This window comes from Harpegnathos saltator, unplaced genomic scaffold (assembly GCF_003227715.2).
Source record: "Harpegnathos saltator strain DR-91 unplaced genomic scaffold, Hsal_v8.6 scaffold639, whole genome shotgun sequence".
Lineage (NCBI taxonomy): Eukaryota > Metazoa > Arthropoda > Insecta > Hymenoptera > Formicidae > Harpegnathos > Harpegnathos saltator.
The window spans coordinates 233584-255513 of NW_020230470.1; the positions used below are offsets into that span (position 1 = coordinate 233584).

General features: G+C 36.0%; 2 protein-coding genes and 1 long non-coding RNA gene across 5 annotated transcripts; 2 read left to right on the forward strand and 1 right to left on the reverse strand.

Moving 5' to 3' along the window:
• Positions 1–5124: 5124 nt before the first annotated feature.
• LOC105182559 (vesicle-associated membrane protein 8) lies at positions 5125–7562 on the forward strand. Of its 3 annotated transcripts, none has more exons than XM_011140084.3 (7): positions 5125–5326; positions 5439–5488; positions 5800–5850; positions 6117–6349; positions 6749–6951; positions 7220–7348; positions 7448–7518. In XM_011140084.3, the coding sequence occupies exons 1-5, from the start codon at positions 5261–5263 to the stop codon at positions 6784–6786; spliced, it is 438 nt and encodes a 145-aa protein (XP_011138386.1). In that variant the 5' UTR covers positions 5125–5260; the 3' UTR covers positions 6787–6951; positions 7220–7348; positions 7448–7518. The 3 variants fall into 3 exon arrangements, with proteins under 3 accessions (XP_011138386.1, XP_019696659.1, XP_011138387.1); XM_019841100.2 differs by having other exon boundaries at positions 6876–6951; positions 7448–7506; XM_011140085.3 differs by lacking the exon at positions 6749–6951 and having other exon boundaries at positions 7460–7562.
• On the reverse strand, positions 6748–7294 carry LOC105182560 (uncharacterized). The gene is made up of 2 exons (XR_849710.2): positions 7176–7294; positions 6748–6985 (listed from the first exon to the last, which is right to left on the reverse strand). It is a non-coding gene; the product is annotated as an uncharacterized LOC105182560 (long non-coding RNA).
• Positions 7563–9601: 2039 nt separating the features above from the next.
• On the forward strand, positions 9602–21721 carry Fatp3 (Fatty acid transport protein 3). The gene is made up of 13 exons (XM_011140081.3): positions 9602–10229; positions 15577–15727; positions 16261–16498; positions 17206–17437; positions 18242–18443; positions 19236–19428; positions 19653–19796; positions 19968–20105; positions 20195–20261; positions 20468–20558; positions 20805–20958; positions 21040–21095; positions 21178–21721. The coding sequence occupies exons 1-13, from the start codon at positions 10108–10110 to the stop codon at positions 21271–21273; spliced, it is 1884 nt and encodes a 627-aa protein (XP_011138383.1). The 5' UTR covers positions 9602–10107; the 3' UTR covers positions 21274–21721.
• The last annotated feature ends 209 nt before the right edge of the window (positions 21722–21930 follow it).

Genomic DNA, 21930 nt, shown 5'->3' on the forward strand with positions numbered 1-21930 from the left:
CTTCACAGATAATTTTACTTAAGTTGCGAATTTGCGGATTCGGAATATTTCCCCGTCACATGTCAATGTCGGCCTCTTAATGTACTGCTTCTCATCCTCGTCTTGAGACGTAGACAAACATCATTTCTATCATTCGCCACGCTTGTTGACAGAAAACAATGCGTTCAAGTAGACGCGGCCTAAAGAGACGTATGGAGACGTACGGAGACCGAGGTGTTTCCGACGAGGACATACCTAAATATACGTATATAGACGTCATGATTATTGCCAGCGCAACATTATCTCGAGATAGGGGCGCGGTATCTGCCGCGCTGCGATAATGCGATGCGTATTGAGGAGTCATACATTATAACGATGTACACATATCGGGTTATATGTATATACAGGGTGTCTTATAACAAATCTGGCAGAGCTCGTGAAGACATAGAGCGGGTTAAGACAAACATAAAAGTCCCATACCGTTTTGTGAAATTCGCAATAATTATCAAGTTATTAATGACAAAAATCTGAGGAATGAGCGCGCACCGAGACGTTATGGGAGGAGCATTTAGCCGCTCAGGCTAGAGAGCGTTGTCTAGTCGACAAAGGAACTGTTGCCGGCGCGCGGCGAGACGAAGGACAACGCACCAATGTTCATGTCTTTACCTCGCCGCTCCTACATCCCGCCGCACCGCGTCTAAGCTCGCGCCAATATGGCGGCCGAATATTCGCGTTTATAATTACGAGATTATTTTATGAGGTACCACAGATAGCTCATATTGAATTGTAAATTGTAAAGTTTAAGGTTCAAAAGTTCTTTGATCAAGGAAAACATCGAAAAGAAAAAAGCGATAGAGAGCGATGAGATCTACAGGGATTCTCATTGTTTTCTATCGCAATCTATCATTTTGCTGCATCGGATCCGAAAGAAATGATATCGCGTAAAAATAAAGTACGATGAACACTTTTCATCGTATTCTATTGTACTCTATCGTTAGGAGAATATTTAATTGTCAGAGTATGATAGAATTCGCGTAGAGACTCATCGTGTCCTATTGTACCTAGGAATCAATATTATGCCGAGTATCGTTGGTACACCATTGACAACGATGGTCCTTTTTTCGCAATTGTACGATACAGAACTTTCAGTTTCTTCTGTCGTTAATATACCACTGATAAGAATTACGATATAAGACAACAATTTATGCGTGATACATGGTAAAAATGTTTGGTCCATATGATACAACTTGCAAATGAAATATGAACGATACAGAGAAATATTAACACTCAATCTAATTTATCAAGGTTAATGGTTAACTTAAACAAAATTGTGCTATTCTCAATCAAAATTTCTTAATCGTTCTCTCTTTCTCTCTCTCATTTCGTCAGAAAATTGGTTCATTCAACCAAACATATTTTCCGTGTAGACTTGAATAAAACGATAGGACACGATGAGTCTCTACGCGAATTCTACTCTGACAATTAAATATTCTCCTAACGATAGAGTACAATAGAATACGATGAAAAGTGTTCATCGTATTCTATCTTTACGCGATATCATTTCTTTCGGATCCGATGCAGCAAAACGATAGATTGCGATAGAAAACAATGAGAATCTCTCTAGATCTCATCGCTCTCTATCGCTTTTTACTTTTCAATGTTTTCCTTGATCGAAGAACTTTTGAACCTTGAACTTTACAATTTACAATTCAATATGAGCTATCTGTGCTACCTTATAAAATAATCTCGTAATTGTAATCGCGAATATTCAACGGCCATATCGGCGCGAGCTTAGACGCTGTGCGGCGGGATGTAGGAGCGGCGAGGTAAGGACATGAACATTGGTGCGTTGTCCTTCGTCTCGCCGCGCGCCGGCAACAGTTCCTTTGTCGACTGGGCCAGCTGAGGTCCCTAATATGCATCACTGCTGGGCAGTGCTCTCTAACCTGAGCGGCTAGATGCTCCTCCCATAACGTTTTGACGCGCGCTCATCCCTCAGATTTCTGTCATTAATAACTCGATAATTATTGCGAATCTCACAAAACGGTATGGGACTTTTATATTCGTCTTAACTCGCTCTATGTCTCCACGAGCTCTGCCAGATTTGTTATAAGACACCCTGTATATACATATTCACATATATATGCATATATACATACATATATATAAATGTGTGTACATATGTGGGTGTTTTTATCGAGAATCCTTCCCCACGATCCGGACATGTTTGAAGATAGTCACAGCCTGATATATGTGCAGGTGTAGTGACGAAATGGAGATGCATGGCTTCAGCTTCGGATTTAGATGTTCTTCTATCTCTGTCGCATATGTCTTCCTTCTTCCGTAGATCACTATGGTTTTCTGGGACTGCGTGTGTCGCGCATTCATAGAGACGCCTACACAGGTAGTCGCTGGTTTGCAAAGATAATGCATTCTGAAAGTTACGCGAATAAAATTCGTGCGAGGTAAAGTAAGCATGGGACGTTTACCAGATGAGTATATATATATATATATATATATATATATATATATATGTATATATATACACAGTATACCCAAACAGTATACTCAAACACGAAATTATAATTAAACGTCATAATTAATTTCACGTGGTTACGTAAAAGTATTTAAAATGAAGATAAGAATAATTTTTCTAACAATACTTTAAGTTTATTGAAATTGAAACTCCGTTCTCATTTTAAGAAAGATTTTACATATTTTTCTTTATTTGCTGCAAAATTAAAAGAATTCTACGAAGACTTTTTCAAGTATTGCAATATAACGTAAAGGTTTGTACGATTTACTCTGTATTTTCGTTTTCGACTTGGCTGTCAGTCGGCAGTTGCGGAGAATGGATTAACCTTGCAAATGGGAAACTATCCGTACGCAGTGCACTTTTTGATACTGTATGCGTTGAGAGACGGAAACTCGGTTGCAGCGGTTTATACTCTGACGCAAGAACGAAAGTCAGTTTTCAATATCCGGTTAAATTTGAAACAATGTCAGCGCAATCCTGCAAAAAATCGATATCAATCTTCTACGAAGAGCCATGAGTGAGTAACGGACTAATGTAAGTCGGTAATAATATCAAAACACGTATCATTCGTCATTTCACGAAACTACAATTGTAAACGTACCTCAGCGTCATAGATATCTCCCCAAATCTGATCTATTTTTATAAATATATATATATAAATATATATATATATATATACAAATATTATATGTATATGCTCGTTCTTCACCTATGTCGTGATCTGTCATCTATAAGACATAGATTTTTACTGTATAAGAATATTTCTATTTCGTGTGTGTGTCTATGTGCACGGGGGAAACGTTATATTTTTATAATTCGCCAATGATGGCAAAATATTTCTATTTTTATTTCCACTTTAACTTTCACGGTACATTTGATACTACTGTGTAATTTATAGCAACATTAATCTATGTATTTGTCAGGATTAATTATCAAACGCAAAATTCAAGACAAAACTGCGTGTTACATTAATAAATAACGTAAATTAGAAAACATATTAATGATCATAGACAGATAAACGGCTGCCATGTAAGATTCAAGTACTTCAACGGTCAGAAAAGACACGGAAGGTTTGACAGATTGATCTGTTCACATTTACGATTTATGTAAAATTTTTTGATATTTATGTTATGAAGTATCTAATACACACCAACGAAATTATATACGTAGGCAGTCTGAAAAGTTCTCCTGACCTGACACATACATGGCATTAGAAACTGTCAAACTATAATTGTATTGGAAAGTGGCATCCCTGATATAAACCCAATGTAAAATTTTATTCGATCTGTCAAGTCATTCGAGTAGTAGCACTAGTTGAAAGAGCTTTGTGCAAGATGGGTACCGCATTTGTTAACAATTGACCAAAAATCCATTCGAATGCGTATTTCTCAAGCGTGTTTGACACGTTTTAATCGTTTTAAGCAAAATAAAATTGATTTCAAGCGTCGTTTCATAACTGTTGACGAAACTTGAATCCACCACTATGCACCAGAGCGAAAAGAACCTTCCGGAATCACACTTTAATGATGGTATTGAATTATTGGAAAGACTTTGGAATAAATGTATTGAAGTTTCAGGAAATTATATTGAAAAATAAAACATTTTTCACGGCAAAAAAATTTTCTTTCATTGTTAGGCCGAGTACTTTTCAGACTGCCCTCGTAGTTATGTTGCGTGAGAGATTATAATAATTATGTAACTTCATTCAGGTACTTGTAAATTCTATCAATTAGGAGAGAGAGAGAGAGAGAGAGAGAGAGAGAGAGAGAGAGAAAGAAAAGTAATTTCTAAATATTTACTTATAAATAATAATAATGAGCGCACAGATATCGCACGGTTTTATGTGTACATTATTGTTTATTATATCCCAGTTTATATCGCAGTTACATATTCCCAATTATTTTGATACTAATATACGAAATTTATGAAATACCTCGACTTGTACTTCGATGTTACTTTTTCTTAACAAACCCCTGCGCATCCATGACAATCAAATTATTTTTTTATCGTTCGTGCTATACTATGTATATGTAATCGAATCTAAATGTTTATGTGAAATAAAAGCAATATGCGAGATAATGCAGTGTTATTTTTGTAAGGCGTACAATTTTACTTCGTTTTCTAAACATATCGCGTATATAATTATATTATATTAAAAGATATATCTCATCGCATTACAGAAAAAGAATTGGCTGATGCGCTTAAGTTCTTTTGCTTTTTATAAAATACAAAAGTATAGGTACAAATGATACTATTGCTGACATATATTTACACATATTGACATATTGAATATTACTAGTTGCATCCAGCGTAAAAAAATTTGTATTAGCATTTATTTGTATACTTTGTATAGACATATACGTATATACATATACGTATATACATATTAACACATAATATAAGAGTCAAATTTTTACAACAATTACTTGCATCCCGAAGCGTTTCGAAATAAATTATTATAGCGTCAACGCGTATAAACAATACATTTATTAACTTGAAATTATTTCATTTTCGTTCTTACGTGTGCAAAGTATCCTACAATGATACTGCCCTCTGCTATATTGATCTACGGTTCAGATACTGCCTGGTTATAGCTGCCACGGAGTCGATAAAACAGGACGGTTTCTGTTAAAATGGCTGAACATTTGTGCACGGTTTGCTCTGATCAGTGAACGAAATTACCTACGCGTGTAAATTAAACGATCGCAGTCTGTGAGCAGCAAGCGGCTGCATTCTCCTAAAAAAATGCTGATGCCTGGTAAACGCAGTTTGTCTAAGGAGGACATTAGAACAGCGGATAAAGATGAAAAAGTGAGTACTTTCCGACCTATCGTGTTGGCATGTATAAAGAATGCGCAACACTTTGAAGATGACGTCATTGTCAGCGCGAAATTTGATTTACATTTGAATTATCGTTTCGTAGGAGACGCTATTAGAACACGACAGCGATCTCGATGAAGACATGTTGTTCAGGTAAGATAAAATATCTAATTTGTCGTCATTTGTTCACTCAAATCTTTTACAAAAATGTAAAAATGTCTTTTGTAAATATTTGTAAAGAAAGTGCACAAGAAATTTTTGTTTAATAAGATGCTTAGGATAATTGTTCGATGAGATACGTAAAATTGTTATTATATATATGCCCGTTGATATTTTATATAAATTATTTTATTCCTTTTTATTTCTGTTTAACATATTAATATAAATTATTCATTATATTATTATATAAGACGCAAGCCAATTTAATCACTTTGGTTACGTTAATATGTGATATTCAATTGCAGTCGGCCGAGTACTTCGAATGGAGATGAGAAGATCGACAATAAAATGGATTGGTAAGTGACGTTCTATTTTGTATTTCTAATTTCAAGTTAGTATAAGAAAGTACATAGGAGGAAAAGATGTATTTTGGTTAAAATATTGGTCCGAATATAGAGTGAAGTGATCGGAAGTAGTTATTATCTTTAAATATGCATGTGTATACATATGCGTACACTTTATCATCATTTATATTTATCTTTTTAAATCAAAATGTAACATTTATTACATAGTTATACACATCAAATGTATAAATGGTTGATAAGTGTCGGCGTTTTTAAAGTGTCAGGCTACAAATTCAAGAAGTGACGGATGTGATGAGGGATAATGTTCAGAAGGTAATGGATCGTGGCGAGAGACTGGAGGATCTACAAGAGGCAAGCGATCGTTTGAACATGGCTGGAAACGAATTCAGGGAAACCGCGAGGCGAGCGCAACGGAAAGCGTGGTTACAGAATGTGAAATCAAGGATCATCATTGTCAGTGTCACCGTGACGATCGTGCTTTTCATTATTGGTAAGGAATGATGCATTGACATTACTAGTAACAGAACGGTAACAGCATGGCATTTCATTACGACATAATATTTCATATTTCATCTCTCTTGATTCTTTCATTTTCTCCTTATTTTTGGGCGGCTTTGTGACTTTCTCTCCCTTTTCTCACTAAACGTACATAAATGCACCTTCGTGCTTGGTTTCTCTTTTCGTTTCGCATCGTTTGTGAATAACAATATAACATTTTGCATCATGTAATTACGGGTTAGCATGATCGATGCTATTCTGTACTTAGAGATGGAAGAACGTATATATATATATACATATTAAGGACCTTTGCGAGAAGATTGTAAATTAAAAATAATTGATAGATATTCGGCTCTGCGGTATCAATTTCAATTGATTCTTTTTGATTCAGCTATCTCTTGCGGAGGACTTCCATTCTTCAGCCTATAACGCTTTTATTCATCCACTTCCGAGTAAAATCGATGCTAAGTCGATCAGTTTTTAAAGTTGCTAGTTAGATTATCGCGTGTCATTTCCAGTTCTGGACATCATGGTGCTCTACTTGGTTCTCAGATAGCGAGCGCGATATTTGGAGTCTTGATCGTTGAGATTAAGGTATATAACATTCCCTTTGACCGCATAATAACGACTTTATGTTCAGAAACAACAAAAAAGAAACATGCATCTAAAATTCTCAGTACTCAGCTTTTCTACTATATCATGCGGCACTTAATAGTTTGAATTTGCAATTCCAATTTATGCATATTCACTTTTTGCTTTCACTCATTTCTTTATGTTACATTTTATTTTTATTTATTTTTATTACGTAATTATCATACTCAAATGTTAAAGATGTGCAGTAAATCTTTTTCTTCTCTTCCAGCATCCATTATCGTGAAATATAGCCGAACATAAAGTTTGACCGAGGGACCGTCACACACTGTCTACACACATCTTGTACATTTATATCTTCTTCCTGTGGACCTATTATACGTATTATACATATATAACTGTAAGTCTGTATAAATATATCTTCTATTATTTTTGTTTAGATCTCATCTCTTGTTCAGACCTATATATCAAAATCGTGAGAACTTTTACAACTTTCCAGATATATTTCCAGATATAAGAGGGCTCAAAATGTATGAAAAACTGGATTAACTAAATTCTATTGTAGCAGTACTGTTTATGTACATATATATATATATATATTATTTTTTTATCGTTTCGGAGGCATTCTCTGAATATGCATAAATTTTCATATTTCAATTACCTTCGAAAGTATCAAATTATGAAACGGTGCAAACATGCCAGGACTGTACAAAGTAGTTTTTCAAAATAAATAATATCTACAGTATAATACGGTATATAATCGAAAATTGTTGTGAATATTCTGAGGTTAGGAATTGTCAAAACATGTTTCATTGATCGTTACATATTTTATTTCAGGTTGTTGTAAAAACAAAGAAAATTGCAAATTATACTTACGTATCAATAAATAGTCCTGATGTTTTTTTGTCAACACAATAAAATAAAATTATTCTCACAATGTATCGTGCAAAGTGCAACTGTCGAGAAACGTGTGTAACAAAAGACTATATGATTTAACGGTGTTTTAACGCGCTGGCTAAGCGCAGCGTCGGTTGACTAAAACTAAACAAAATTAACTAAAATAGTGTAGTAAATTATAAGAATATATAATATAAGATTTCGGATCGTGATGAACTGTCTCGTCAAGCAATCTCGCAACGGTCTACTCGTTCAAGAACGTCTCGCTATTTTGTTCGATCCGTGTATCGACCTTCCAACGACTAGCAGATTTTTCCCGTGTCGATAGGTTAAACATAAAGATATAAACGAAACGCACGAAACGAACGCTTGAGCAATAACTATTATCGGCTCGACAGTCATATCACACACAGAGAGCGTTTGCCCGATCCTGTTTACAAATTGAAACTGGTACAATACAAAGTATAACGTATAAGCGAATATGAAATATAAAAGTAGAATATTAATAAATTAAAATATCCTACAATAGTAAGTTAAAACCTGATAAATTGGTTTCCGTTTCTTCAAATTCTCCATAAAGTCGATACGGACATTAAATTTAAAGTTTATGCCATCACGCATGAGTCATCGTTTACTATGTCCTCGAAAATATTCGAAAGAATTGTCTGTTTATGTTCAAGCATCAAATTCGATTTGTACTCGGTACAAATAACTTTCAAACGAAGTTTCAATCAAAGTAAACGTCCTCTATTTATTATTATATGTAGATATTGCTATTATATGTAGATATTATTGAGATATCTGTTAAATTTCAATCGAACGTGGAAGGAACTGATATACAACTAACAAGGTTTGCAAACGTAATGCACGTGGAGAAAAACTTCAAGCTATCTAGCACGGCGAAGATGGATATAAAAATACCTGATTGGTCAATGCGATTCATTAAAAGCTCGCAATTTCGCAATGAAAAGCGATCGCGTTGTCGATGTATCAGGGCGATATTATACATGACTAGTTTCATATAGTATATAGTGACCTACAAATTGCAATGAGACCGTGCGAGACGAATCAAAGTTCGTCCGTTCAAAGTAGCCGGCTCGATCAACATTAACACTGTCTACGCCATTGATTCGTGGTGACGTATTCGCGCCGACGCATCAGCATGTGCGCAAACACACGTGTGTGGACTGCAATGAGCAGATCCCAATTACTTTTTCTCATAGATCGCCGAGTATTACCATCCGCGCGAGCATCGTTTACACGAAAACATTTTTGGCACTTCGTTCCTCGTCTTTGCCATTCATTTTCGCGTAGCCATTAGATGCTTTCCCCAACGACTTGTCCACACCCATTAGTGTTTCGCCAATTTTGGCGTCACTCAACGATCGTCTAACCTTAACTGACTCTAAACTAAGCGATTATCAGTGAGAACTACATATCGCTGGCGCATACAATTGTATACGATATTTTCACCTTTTGATTTGAATTATATCATGTGAGGAGCACGACTGTGTGAAATATCGAGTGACTGAAAGTGCAGTTTCGCGCGGTTTCACGGTTAAATTTATTAAAATTTATATTAAAATTTGTCGTATCTGCTGCTGTCGTGAAATATAAATAAATTTATACGCTCACATTCGATCGAAGGATTACCGAAGAAGGATCCGCGATATATTCGCACAGTGCGGCATCGAGTGTGTGTGTGTGTTCACATCTTTTCCATTTTCAGAGGTACTATCGAGAGACTTGATTTTCATAGGAGTGCGCATGTGTCTTCAGTGTGTAGTGCGCAAGGCTAATGTGTTTATGGCAGCGTGCTCTATCACTTCGTCCAGCTCGGAGCAGTTTCGTAGAGACTGGCTACGCCAGTGCGAGTACCGATGACCGAGTACCTACGCTTTACTGGCCTGCTTATGTGGTGGTCGTCGACAGACAGGGAGAGCGGTACATGTTGAAGCCGTGCTTGAGTCCCGTTTCAGTTGTGCGATAGCGTCCGCATGTGCACTTGGCAGTTTTTGGGCTTAGCAGTCGACGCTCGCGGTGTTATCACGGCTGGCGGCGTTTCCGACTTGACGCGATTGAAAGACAGACAAAGAGAGAGAGAGAGAGATAGAGATATATATATATATATAGAGAGAGAGAGAGAGAGACAGAGAAAGACCGACCGTCGACTAGCTGGCGCCATTTCTGGATCCGTTACGGGCACGCCGTTAATTAATCTCGAGTCGTAGAACGAGACAGCACTACAGGAATTAAATAACAATGATAGAGTTTCATCAGGTCGTCATCACAGCGCTGAGCCTGCTGCTCGGCGGCTTTCTCCTTACCGGAAGTCGGCGACGCTTCATTTACATGCTCTACAAAACGCTGCCTAGAGATATTTTGTGAGTACAAATGAATGTGAGAACGCGCAAGCGGGAAGGGATAAGAATGGGGTGTCCCAGGTCTAAGCAGGTAGACAGATGTTCGTGAAATGAACTCGGGTCAGTGTCTCGCGGTGCCGCTAGTGGAAATATTAGACCGCCCGAATAATATATACTAACAGAACGAGGAATACTGGGAGGATGCGTAAAACACGTAGCCGCCGAGAGTACCGTTGTCTTCACCTGGTTTCACCTCTCTCGTAATTTCCTGCACATGAAATTTAATTTTCTGAGTACGAGCAGACGATGATAAGAGTCCCGCTTCATGCTCCGAAGCTTCATGTTCGGCTGCTCCGAATTGGCTGTCGACGTTCGTTACGCAGATACGCTTATCGCTGGATAAAGTGACGTGATAAATGATCACGAATACTTACGATGTTTCTATTTAATCAGGCTTAATGTTAGCATCATGATTAACACTTAAGATTTAACATTATGAACATTCGATTAGATACTCGATCTTGTCCGTAAAATATCCTTTCATTTTACTACAGTAATTTCTGCGACTTATTTATCGTGAGCGAAGCGAAGAAGAAACGTATCGATATAGACACCGTTTAAAGTACTTCGTGGCATGCAGCCACTTTTAAGTGGCTTGCAGGAACAGGTTTCCGTGCTTCGGTTTATGTTATGGATTAATAATTTGCGTTCAGTGCCCGGGACGTATGATTGCTCGTCGTATTTGCTTCAATGCTTCGTTTGACGTTGGAATGCAGCGCGCATGAAAGATGGGAGAGCGCGCTAGGCTCCTCTTCGTATCTCCTTTTATTCTTTTTATCATACTATACTTTCTTATTGTAACAAACATTATACGTCGTGATTCAATTTGTCATGTTGACTGTTTCACAACTGTCTGAACTATCGGTCAAATTATTAATAACTCGTATATTAAGTTCCTTTAACAAATTACGTATAATTATCATCGCTTTTCATTTTTTCTATACGTATATATAATTTTTACTTTTTGCAGATATAGTTTTTATACGCAACAAAATATTGCGCATTATTTAATTTTGCGAGGCTTTGTGTTTTCTTAAATACAAGAAATTAACTCGAAATTATTTTTAACTTTAAAGATAGCCACAGTCGTCCGTTCCACTAACTGTTACTATCTAAGTCGAATATATCGTGTTTTCTTTAGAACTGATAAGGAAATATTGTAGTCTTTATTCTAATAAAGCGGGTAATGTTCAAACGATAAATTTGATAATTACTACTCATTTTGAAATTTGAATGAATTATGAATGAATTATTAGAATTATGAATATTGAATGAATTTTGAATGAATTATTAGAACAAGAGAGAAAGAGAGAACACTTGACATATTTAATTTTACGATCGATTTTAGGGATTTATATACGTTCACATAATATATATTTTGTTATTTGAAAAAAGGCAATATATTTTCTATTTATATCCTGTATTACAATGAGATTAAATATTAGTTTTGCTGATGTGACGTATATTTATGATATAATATGTTTTGTGCCCCTTTACGACTTTGATTTCTTAGAAGAAAACAACACGCCGAGCAAACATGTTATGTATTGCTTGGCAGTTATTGTTGTTGATTTTAACACAGCCGTCAAAATCGGTAATTGATTGAAATATTATACCGCTATTGTATGCTCTATGCGCAAGTATGCACGTATGCAACAAGTACCACGGGTATTTCTCGTACGACGACACCACGCGCACGGAAATCAAAGTGTTCGTATAACTCAAATGGGAGCCTCAATTATGTCGTTTCGACCTTTTGTCGCAAGTCAGACAGTACTTTGCAAACAATGAAATGTAAATAATTAAACAATTATTGAGATGATTATGGTTCGACAAAAAATCTTGTGTAGTCAGACTTACAAACGTAAGAATATACTGTATTTATTTATTAGATATATGAATAATAAAACAACAAATGTGAATTAATGAAGAAACGAAATACAAGTAGAGAAATATAAATAAAAGAACGAAAATATGACGAAGTAAAATATTGTGCAATAGTGTAAGCAGCGTTCTGAGTTTGTCTTTTATATCTTATTTTGTTACACAGAGTTGCTCAGTCACCAGTTATCTTTTGCATAAATATAGCATACATTTTTTGAAAAGACGAGCTTTCGTATTTAATAACAGAAAATTATTGGGTACGCTATACTAACGTGGCATATGGAATAACTAATATCGAATTGCTTCATTTCCAGTAACGTATATCTACAATACGCCGGTCGTGTGGAATATTACGTATCAACTGGTACAAAGATCGCGTTACGAAAGTTGACAGTTTGCGCATATATGCGTTTTATCCGTAGTGATAACAAGAGTAATCAAGAGGATCATCATATCGATCATGTATCATAGAGAATGGAATGTTCGTAGATTATTTTGTAGATTATTAGATTTAATTGGCCGAGTACACGAATTAGAAGAAAGAGTTATATGAACGACTGTATGAAAATCTTGTTCATGTTTAAATTACATAAAGATACCGTGTTAGAATATCGGCAATGTCAGATGTCAATGTTTCAGATTATGATCTTTGATTATGTCACTACCAACACTTGGAGTCGAAGTCTTCGTTGCTAATACAATGTGCACCAACGTGCATTAATTATATTTTCAATGCACTTTGTGGTGATAATAGCAATTGTTTTCTGATCGTATGATCTGTATATTCGCCGGTAAAAGAATACTGCATGTTTTTTTTTATGAACTTTGAAACGGACGTAAATAGTCAGGACGGTCACGCGATCTTCATTTAGTCTTTATTTCTCTTCTAGTTGTATACTATGGAGCTTGTTTATATGTATGCGATTGAGGAATGCTGCAGCTATAGGAATGTGCTGCCGACAACGTCGTCATAGAAACTTTTATGAACAATGATTACAATGGGATAAAGTGAAACCGATAGATGTCGTACGTGCATTTAACTAACTCAGTTATGTCGTTTTCCTCGAGTCACTTGCACCAGTTTATCTTTGTAGATATTACTTTGTGTGTGTCGCCCGACGTGTCACCGAACTCACGCATAAGAATAAAACTCATCGAAATAAAACGTGCAGCACACATGCAGCAGTTTAAAGTTGATAATCTCATCGATATAGAGTACTCCGGTAGCGATTATTAAAAATTCATGAGTCAGCTTTTCACGAGTGGGTGCATTGCTAGGCGATACGTTTTCTAATTTCTTTAATTCACACTGTTTATCTGTAATTAATTTTAATTATTTGTAATTATCTTTAATTATTCTGTTGTACATTATGCATCTTTATGTATGTTAAATTTTGTTTCTCTTTTTTATTATGTGATAGTTGCAGGAAGTTCTATATAGTATTTAATATATTGAACATATCGGTAAAACAACAATATATATGTGTATATATGTGTACATATATGTATATACACATATATACAATTATATACATAAATTAGAGTGAACAACATCTAATAGATTTTTTGAAATCTTACTTTTGTTTTGAACGCTCTTTAAACCAATACCTTCTGAAATAATTTGCTGTTCTGGAACTTTTGCCAGACACACACACTCACACACATTATTTTTTTGCAGACAGCCACAAGAATGTTAAAAACATTTTTTGGAGCTTTGATTATCTATTCAAAGTAAAAAAGGTCATTATTTTTACATAAATAATTATACAAATTTGTCAAATAAATAATTATTACGCGATACATTTTATGTGTGCTATACGTAAATCTTACATTATGATGTAATAATGAAGCGATGACGATAAAATCGATGAAAAGTTGACACATGGTCATAGTAATTTTTCCTTCAGTTGTCGCATCATCCTCACTTGTCTCTTATTAATTATGTAATGCTTAATTCGAGCAGATAATCATCGACGCTTGCCCTCTATGCAGTGTTGATCCTATCGTGACTCGAAGAACAAATGTCCTCTTTGCCCTGTAGTAGTGTATGTGACATATCTACTGCAGTTTCCAACAGGACTACAGTAAATTTATTGTAAAAATTTGTTGAAATAAATATTAGCAGTGCAGGACATGATGGCTCTTATGATCATTATTTAAGTTGGTAATAAGAAAAATATTTATTATCTTAATTAGCAGTATCTATAAACCTTGGATTGATAAGATTACGAATATGTAGGATTTTCCCTTTTCTTTGTGTTAAGGAAGATGCTATTAGCGTTCTTTAATGATATGTAATAGTTTGTCCAGAGCTAAACAATAGCGCTAACAAACTCGTTATCGTTAAATGCGTGCTTGTGACGCATACGCGTTATATAATTTTATTTTATCTCGTTATCAGTACTGTTCTTTCCAAAATCGTAGCATTTCGTAGTCATAGAATCGTTAGTAGCGTTAGCTGTAATTTTTGTTTGGAAGTTCTGTGTGCACTCAAAACGTTGTGAACTTCACATCTGTTGTTGCACATGATTGTCAATACCGATACAATGTCGGTCGTATCTATTATTTTAATTGTGTTTAAATAAATCTTCGACATGTTAAAATTGAAGAAGTGTCCAATTTTGCAGAAACGCGCGGTATAACGCAGCAATCCTAAGGCAGTTATGCTTTGCTATCACTATCGCGCTGTTAGCTCCACGAACAGGTTTGGTAGCAGTTTAATAGAGTCTTCCTGAACGGACCCTCCGAGGATGAAATTAAAGAAATGAAGAATAAACCGTGCTGGATTATGTCATCCAAACATGCCACGACGGCGAAATCATATTTTTTATCCTCATAATGTCGCATTTTGCCAGGTGTTAGGTGAGCAATAATAGAGCAGCTGCGTTCGCGTGACACACATCACGCGCGTGTCGTGTGGCGATATTAACCAATTGATTGTGAGAGAAAAGGACATTACGTGAGGGAACCAAGCGGACGATGTATTACCAATTTAGAAAACATGTGTTGTCATTTCTTCCTATTCGAAAGCTTTTTTCTTCAATCTTTCCTTCTTATAGTAAAAACACAATCGAGAAAGTCGAATTATGTAATGTATACTAACTTTCGTAACTTTAATAAAAATATATGTGTGAAGTATGAAACTTATCTGATCTTCTGGCTTTTGAAACATTTCAAATAATGACGAAGAATTCTTCCTAATTTTATTATTAAATGCAAAATTTTCTACAATGCCAGACTTAAATATTGTGAAAGATCAAACTGAGGAAACTTCAATCAAGCGTACGATTCGATTCATATACTTATCGGTCGAACCGGATGTTAAAGCCACACTTTTGTAAATTAATTATCTAGATTAGTATAAGGAGATGTTTTAATAAATGGTGAATTTAAATTAATTCTGCATCTTTCATTTTATGTGTAGAGGCGCGTACCGATTTTTTCGAGTTAATATACAACTTTGGTGGTGGGAGAAGCGTGAATATACCGTCGCGAGAGTGTTCTCGCAGTACGCAACAGCTAATCCGGAAAAAGTCGCTTACATTTTCGAAGATAAGGAATGGAAATATAAAGAGGTAATTTCTATATGTATAGAATAAGTCCTTCACATGAATACACATGAATTTATATCGCTCATGAATTTACATCGGTTAACATTTGCATCGATAATCGATGGTAGTCAAGGCGTATCCCACTGAACTCAGTTAACTGAGAATAATGAAATTATGACCACGATATATTTTTATGCATTGATTAAAACTAAACGAGGAAGAAGATTACTAATATAAATGATCTCTTTGAAAATTAAAAAAATAAAATAAACTCTAAAAGCAACGATGCCGGTCAACAAGTGCTTTGAATACACACGCATAAATTGTGATTAAAATTTGCATTTTTTTTTTATTATACGCTTTCCTTATACTTATACTATACGCTTTACTTATACTTTCCAAAGAAGTATGACATTCTGTTTTTATGAATATGTGTATATTTTCCATCCACATATTTTTTGAGATAGCTAGGCTCGTTGGCTGTTGCTAACGACATTGGCTGTGATGTTGCGATATTGAGCATGCATAATCATCTTTTACGTTCGCATGGCACACAGTTGGAGCAATTCAGCAATCGTATAGGACGTTACTTCCGCACGAGGGCATTTTCGCGCAATGACAGTATAGCTCTGGTCATGGAGGGTCGTCCGGAGTACGTCGGTACCTGGCTGGGTCTTAGTAAGGCCGGCTTCGTCGCGGCTTTGGTCAACACGAATCTTCGGCAGGAAACGTTGCTTCACAGCATCAACGCTGCCGGCTGCAAAGCCGTCATCTTCGGCTCCGAACTTACAGATGGTAAGACTACATCGATTTGTCCTGTCGACGTTCGTTGACACACGTTGACATTGTAAGCTGCACGCAAGAGTCTCTCCGGATGCCGGAAGTCTTGTCGGCCGTTTTACGTAATCGATTTCATCGATTTAAAGGGAGACACGCGTCCCGTGTCACCGTTTGTTACCGATATATGAAGGATTATATCGCAGCGCATATGTCACGCTGGAGAGACGTTTGAATGTGAAACACAGTGCAAGAGCCTCTGACTATAATTTCTACAATGACAGCTTGGACAATTGTCACACGATACGATGATCACGGTCTCGTGTTTCCTGCATGAAGGTTATCATCGTGCTTTGTAGCAAAGTAACGAGTGGGATTCGATTCTCGGTTTTCTAACGATCGCTCGGCAATTTTTCATTGATGTCGGCTGTTAACGTAGGTGGTACAGCGTTTGTAAATGCGCAACTTCGCCATTGTGAGAACCGTGGTTTGATAGAAATTTATTATCAATGATATTGACTGATCTCTTCATCGCGTATGCGTTTGCGGAAAGCGTTGCGTTGCGGAAAAGCGACGTTTGCACTTTTACCCTTCGTCGTGTCGACTGTCGCGATTGTAAGACTTTCTCTGACAAGTGCAGCTTTCTAATGGGCTCTCTATACTGAATCGCGGAAAAATTGAAACTCGTTTACGCCGCGATCGTAATCGAGGTATGTCGTGTGCAGCAATTCGCGACATCAGGAATAAAATCCCCGACATCGAGCTTTACCAATGGTCGGAGCTGGCGGGCACCCCCCTTTTGGAAGGGGCGATCGATCTCAACACGGAAATCAGCAGCATCGATTCCGGACCCCTCGTTGTCGAACTTGACATTGGCAGCCCCCGGGACAAATTGATTTATATCTACACGTCCGGTACGACGGGAATGCCAAAGGCCGCCGTTATCAATAATTTGAGGTGAGCTTCCACGGTTTCATTTGTCGCCGCATCAATTATTGCGGTCGAATTTCACACCGATTTCCATCGATTGTTTCAAAGTCCAACTGGAGGCTGTGCGATTAATGATATGGTAAATAAATGTAGTTCGACATGTATATATTTGCACTTTGATTGACTTTCTATTTGTAGTAGCACACGTTTAATTTCGTAACATGCGATAAGAGTTTTGCATGGAAATGAGATGCGTAATTATCGTAGTGCCGGTCGCAAATGACACATCAAAGTGTGTAGCCTTATAAGAAAAATTGGGCGTTTTGGATGGCAGCAGTTTTCTAAAATGCGAAAAGAGTTTTCTAAAAATAAAATATCAATTGAGGATAAGAAAAATAATTGTAATTTTGTTACGTCATGACAAATATACTTAAAGGGAAACTAATTTTTTTCTAAATTTATATTCAATTTTTATATTTGCGTGTTTGCACTTATATTTTTATCTTGTAATGTGTTTACATTCGTATCTGAAGATATTAAAGTTGTACTTTGTTCGATAAGATACGCTTCGACACGAATTAGATTACACTTTGATCCTCTTGAAAGAAAAAAAGTATCCGCGTTAATCCGTATCTGCGTTTGATACGCGCGAACTTGCTGGTACCGCGTTTATTTTATTTTATTTGCTGTAAAGTAAAAGTTTAAAATTATTTTCATAGTTACTATAAAAAATAAATAAGCGCAATTTCATTCGCTCATAATGCACCTCCTTGAATCGTTCACACGAAGGAAACCAATTATAGCAGGCGCCTGCTGTTTTTCCGTTTTCAGGTACATGTTAATCACATGCGGCGTGAACGCAATGCTTAATCTACGTTCGGACGATCGAATTTACGATCCTCTGCCTCTTTATCATACCGCAGGTGGCATAATCGGAGCAGGACAAGCACTGATGGGGGGTGTCACCGTCGTGCTCCGTAGACGGTTCAGTGCATCCAAGTTTTGGGTAGATTGCGTCCATTATGACTGCACCGTAAGATTCATCATGTCACTATTTGCGCAACACTTAGGATGATTAAGAAAACACAATTTTTCATGGAAGAAATAATCATTTAAAAATCTCCCTGTACGGCATATTGCCTATCAAAGAAATATTTTTATTCTGGTATAAATTTCTGAACTTCTAAATTATTATATATATTTTCGTTTCTCAGAGAAAAATTGATAACAGGCGACGTCTATATCTGTTATTCAGAAATTAGTAGTAGTTGTGATACAATTGTAAAAGCGGATGATTTGTCATGCGCAAATAAGACGAAAATGTAGAAAGAATATAAAGTTTTCCCCTTCCTTAAAGGTGTCAGTTTTGAAGAATAACCAATTTAGAGTTTTAAGATACAGTTATGATAATTTACCGCATAGTCACGTGCTATTTGAATCAACGTAGAAACTCTTCGTTCTGTATATCACTGTATGTTTTATCAATCATTATAACTAAAATCGTAATAATATATCTCAAATATCGTAAGATCTCTCAAATTGATTTCTTTGATGTGAGGTTGTGTAAAAGAAAAAAAGAAAGAAACATTTTATTCTACATTCTTGGTGCATTTTTGCGTGAGAAATTTATGATTATGTAAAAATTAATCCTTTTACTATTGCTTTTTTTTTTTTACACCGGTTAGGATTGAATTACCGAATATTTGTAGTCCTTTGTATTTATATGTCTCCGAAACGTTGTAAAGCATGGAACTCATATATAATTATTTACTTTTCACGGAAAGTTTCAATGTTCTTACATTTTATGGAATCATTCTTATTATAGGTAGCGCAATACATCGGAGAAATCTGCCGTTTTCTTCTCACGGTTCCTCCTGGTCAGTACGACAAAACGCATAAAATACGCTTAATGTTCGGAAATGGCTTGAGACCGCAAATTTGGGAGACTTTCGTAAAAAGATTCGGCGTGAAACAAATAGGCGAGTTCTACGGAGCCACTGAGGGAAACTCCAATCTCGGTAATTTGCATATTCTTTCGATTAATTTCATTTCGCTAACGAGCACGTTGTATAGAATTTGAGTTTGCGTGTTTATCAATAATAGGTATAATATGTCTCCTTTTTTGACGTTTATATGATTATTATTATATCTTTAACGTTTATATAATCTTTAACGTTTTATGATTATTAAGTGTTGTCGTTTTCTCATGGAAGACTCATGGAAGAATTTGTTCAACTTGCAGTCAATATTGACAACACAGTTGGCGCCGTTGGTTTCGTGCCCAGATATGCAAGTGTGTTATATCCTGTCGGATTGTTGAGGATCGACGACGAGACTGGAGAGCCGTTGAGGGGATCCGACGGATTCTGTATACCGTGCAAACCTGGTACGCATCACCGAAAATTCAAGTTGAGGATAAACGGCGCGACGGACGTAATATTCTCCAGAGACAATTCTCGTCGTATTTAATCTCGACAGCTTGCGCCATACTAATAAAAGAAGCATAATTTTGTTAGTTAAATTATTTAGTAGAATTATAGCGAATGTACTTGTGCAGGTGAGCCTGGCGTTTTTGTTGGCAAGATTAACCCGAAGAAAGCCATAAACGACTTTAGCGGCTATGCGGACAAAAAGGCATCTGAGCAGAAGATCATACATAACGTTTTCAAGAAGGGTGATCGTGTTTTCAATTCTGGTCGGTAAAAATGTACAATGAAACAGAGATTAGTTTATGCGTATGATACCATGAGCATTATTCACATCACGTTTTAACTCTTTGAACAGGTGACATTTTGATCATGGACGAATATGGATACTTTTATTTCAAGGATAGGACCGGCGATACATTTAGGCACGTACATATTATCTTACTGATTTTACTGATCTTACAAGATTTGGATATAATATATCCATAGAGCGAAGAGTACAAATGTTAAATAATTGATTCTTTGAGACTAGGAGGCTCAATTGAAAATCGTCAAGTTGTAAATCTTTTTAGCATAAATCGAGATTGGCTCGACTAATCATATTATATTATTTTCAAAATGGAAACATTAGGTGGCGAGGTGAAAATGTTGCTACTTCGGAGGTGGAGGCTATTGTCAGCAATGTAATAGGACTTAAAGACGCAGCTGTGTACGGTGTCGAGGTAAATGGCGATTATGTTAATTACAGATTACAGATATAGATTAGGCTTTTAAGCCTAACCAAAATATCGAGCCAAAATATCGAAATTCTGATAATGCAAATTATCGTTCCTAGTTTGGTCCAATTAGAATATTTGTTTTAGAATTTATATAAACGAATCGTTATCACGTATTATACGTCACGTATATGTGATCAAAAATATATGAGTTAGCGAAAATGTAATAAAAGTCTACTGTCATGCAATTAGGTACCAGGCAACGAGGGTAAAGCAGGAATGGCAGCTATATACGACCCGAACAATTCCTTGGACCTCAAAGAGTTGGTAGAGGGATTAAAGAAATCTTTGCCTACCTATGCCAGACCACTTTTCATTCGTGTCCTGTCGGAATTATCGATGACCGGTAATAAGAAATTTCTATTGGTTTCTCAATGCGCCATAGCCGAGTTGGAATGTCTATAACGGTATAATCTATTTTGCATAGGTACGTTCAAGCTGAAAAAGAGAGATCTCCAACAGGATGCATTCGATATAAAAAAGGCAAGTTTTTTCTCTCTATTTTGTTTCTTTTCTTTTTAGATAGCAACGCGATAGATCGCTCTGATTACAATAATTTTTTCAGATTAAAGATCCGGTTTATTTTCTCGACAAGAACACCTACGTCAGGATGACAGATGAACTTTACAACGATATTATACAAGGAAAAATCCGGCTATAATTTCTCATTTTATAATTCGTCCGCGTGTTTATTGTTCTTCCAAATACGAACTTCTTTTCTAATGAAACATGTTGACTTGGACACATTTTAATATATTTGTCATAAGATTTCATAAGTTTTCAGTGGTTAAGATGTATCAGACAGTAAACGATATGTTTGTGGACCAATAGACCATCGTGCATGTCTTAGTTTGCAAATTCACGTGTGCGCAAGTTATGTATAATCTGAAAGTTATAGGTCTGTCGTTAATACAGCAGTTGATACTTTGCAGTTTATGAATTGTTTATGAAAGTAAATTTACGCGACAATAACAATATATTTGCAGTACTTCGCAAAGTACAGCAAAGTACATAGAAATTCACACAATGTCATTAGATAGATAAGAGCACATGAGCGTAAAAGGGAAATGTTATACCTAAATTTATGTTAAGCAATCTGTATATATTGTTATCTTGTTTCATGTCAGGTGTTAGATTTGCATATATTCGAGGATACTTTAATTCGTATTTGTAAAAATTTAATGCCGACTTTGTTATATCGGCTTATGGAAAGATGTTTACAATTCATGCAAATTCGATCATTGTGATAAATATCCAAGAAAATGACTAACAAGAGCAACACTTTGTCAATTTGAGGATCGATTTCATTGTACATTTT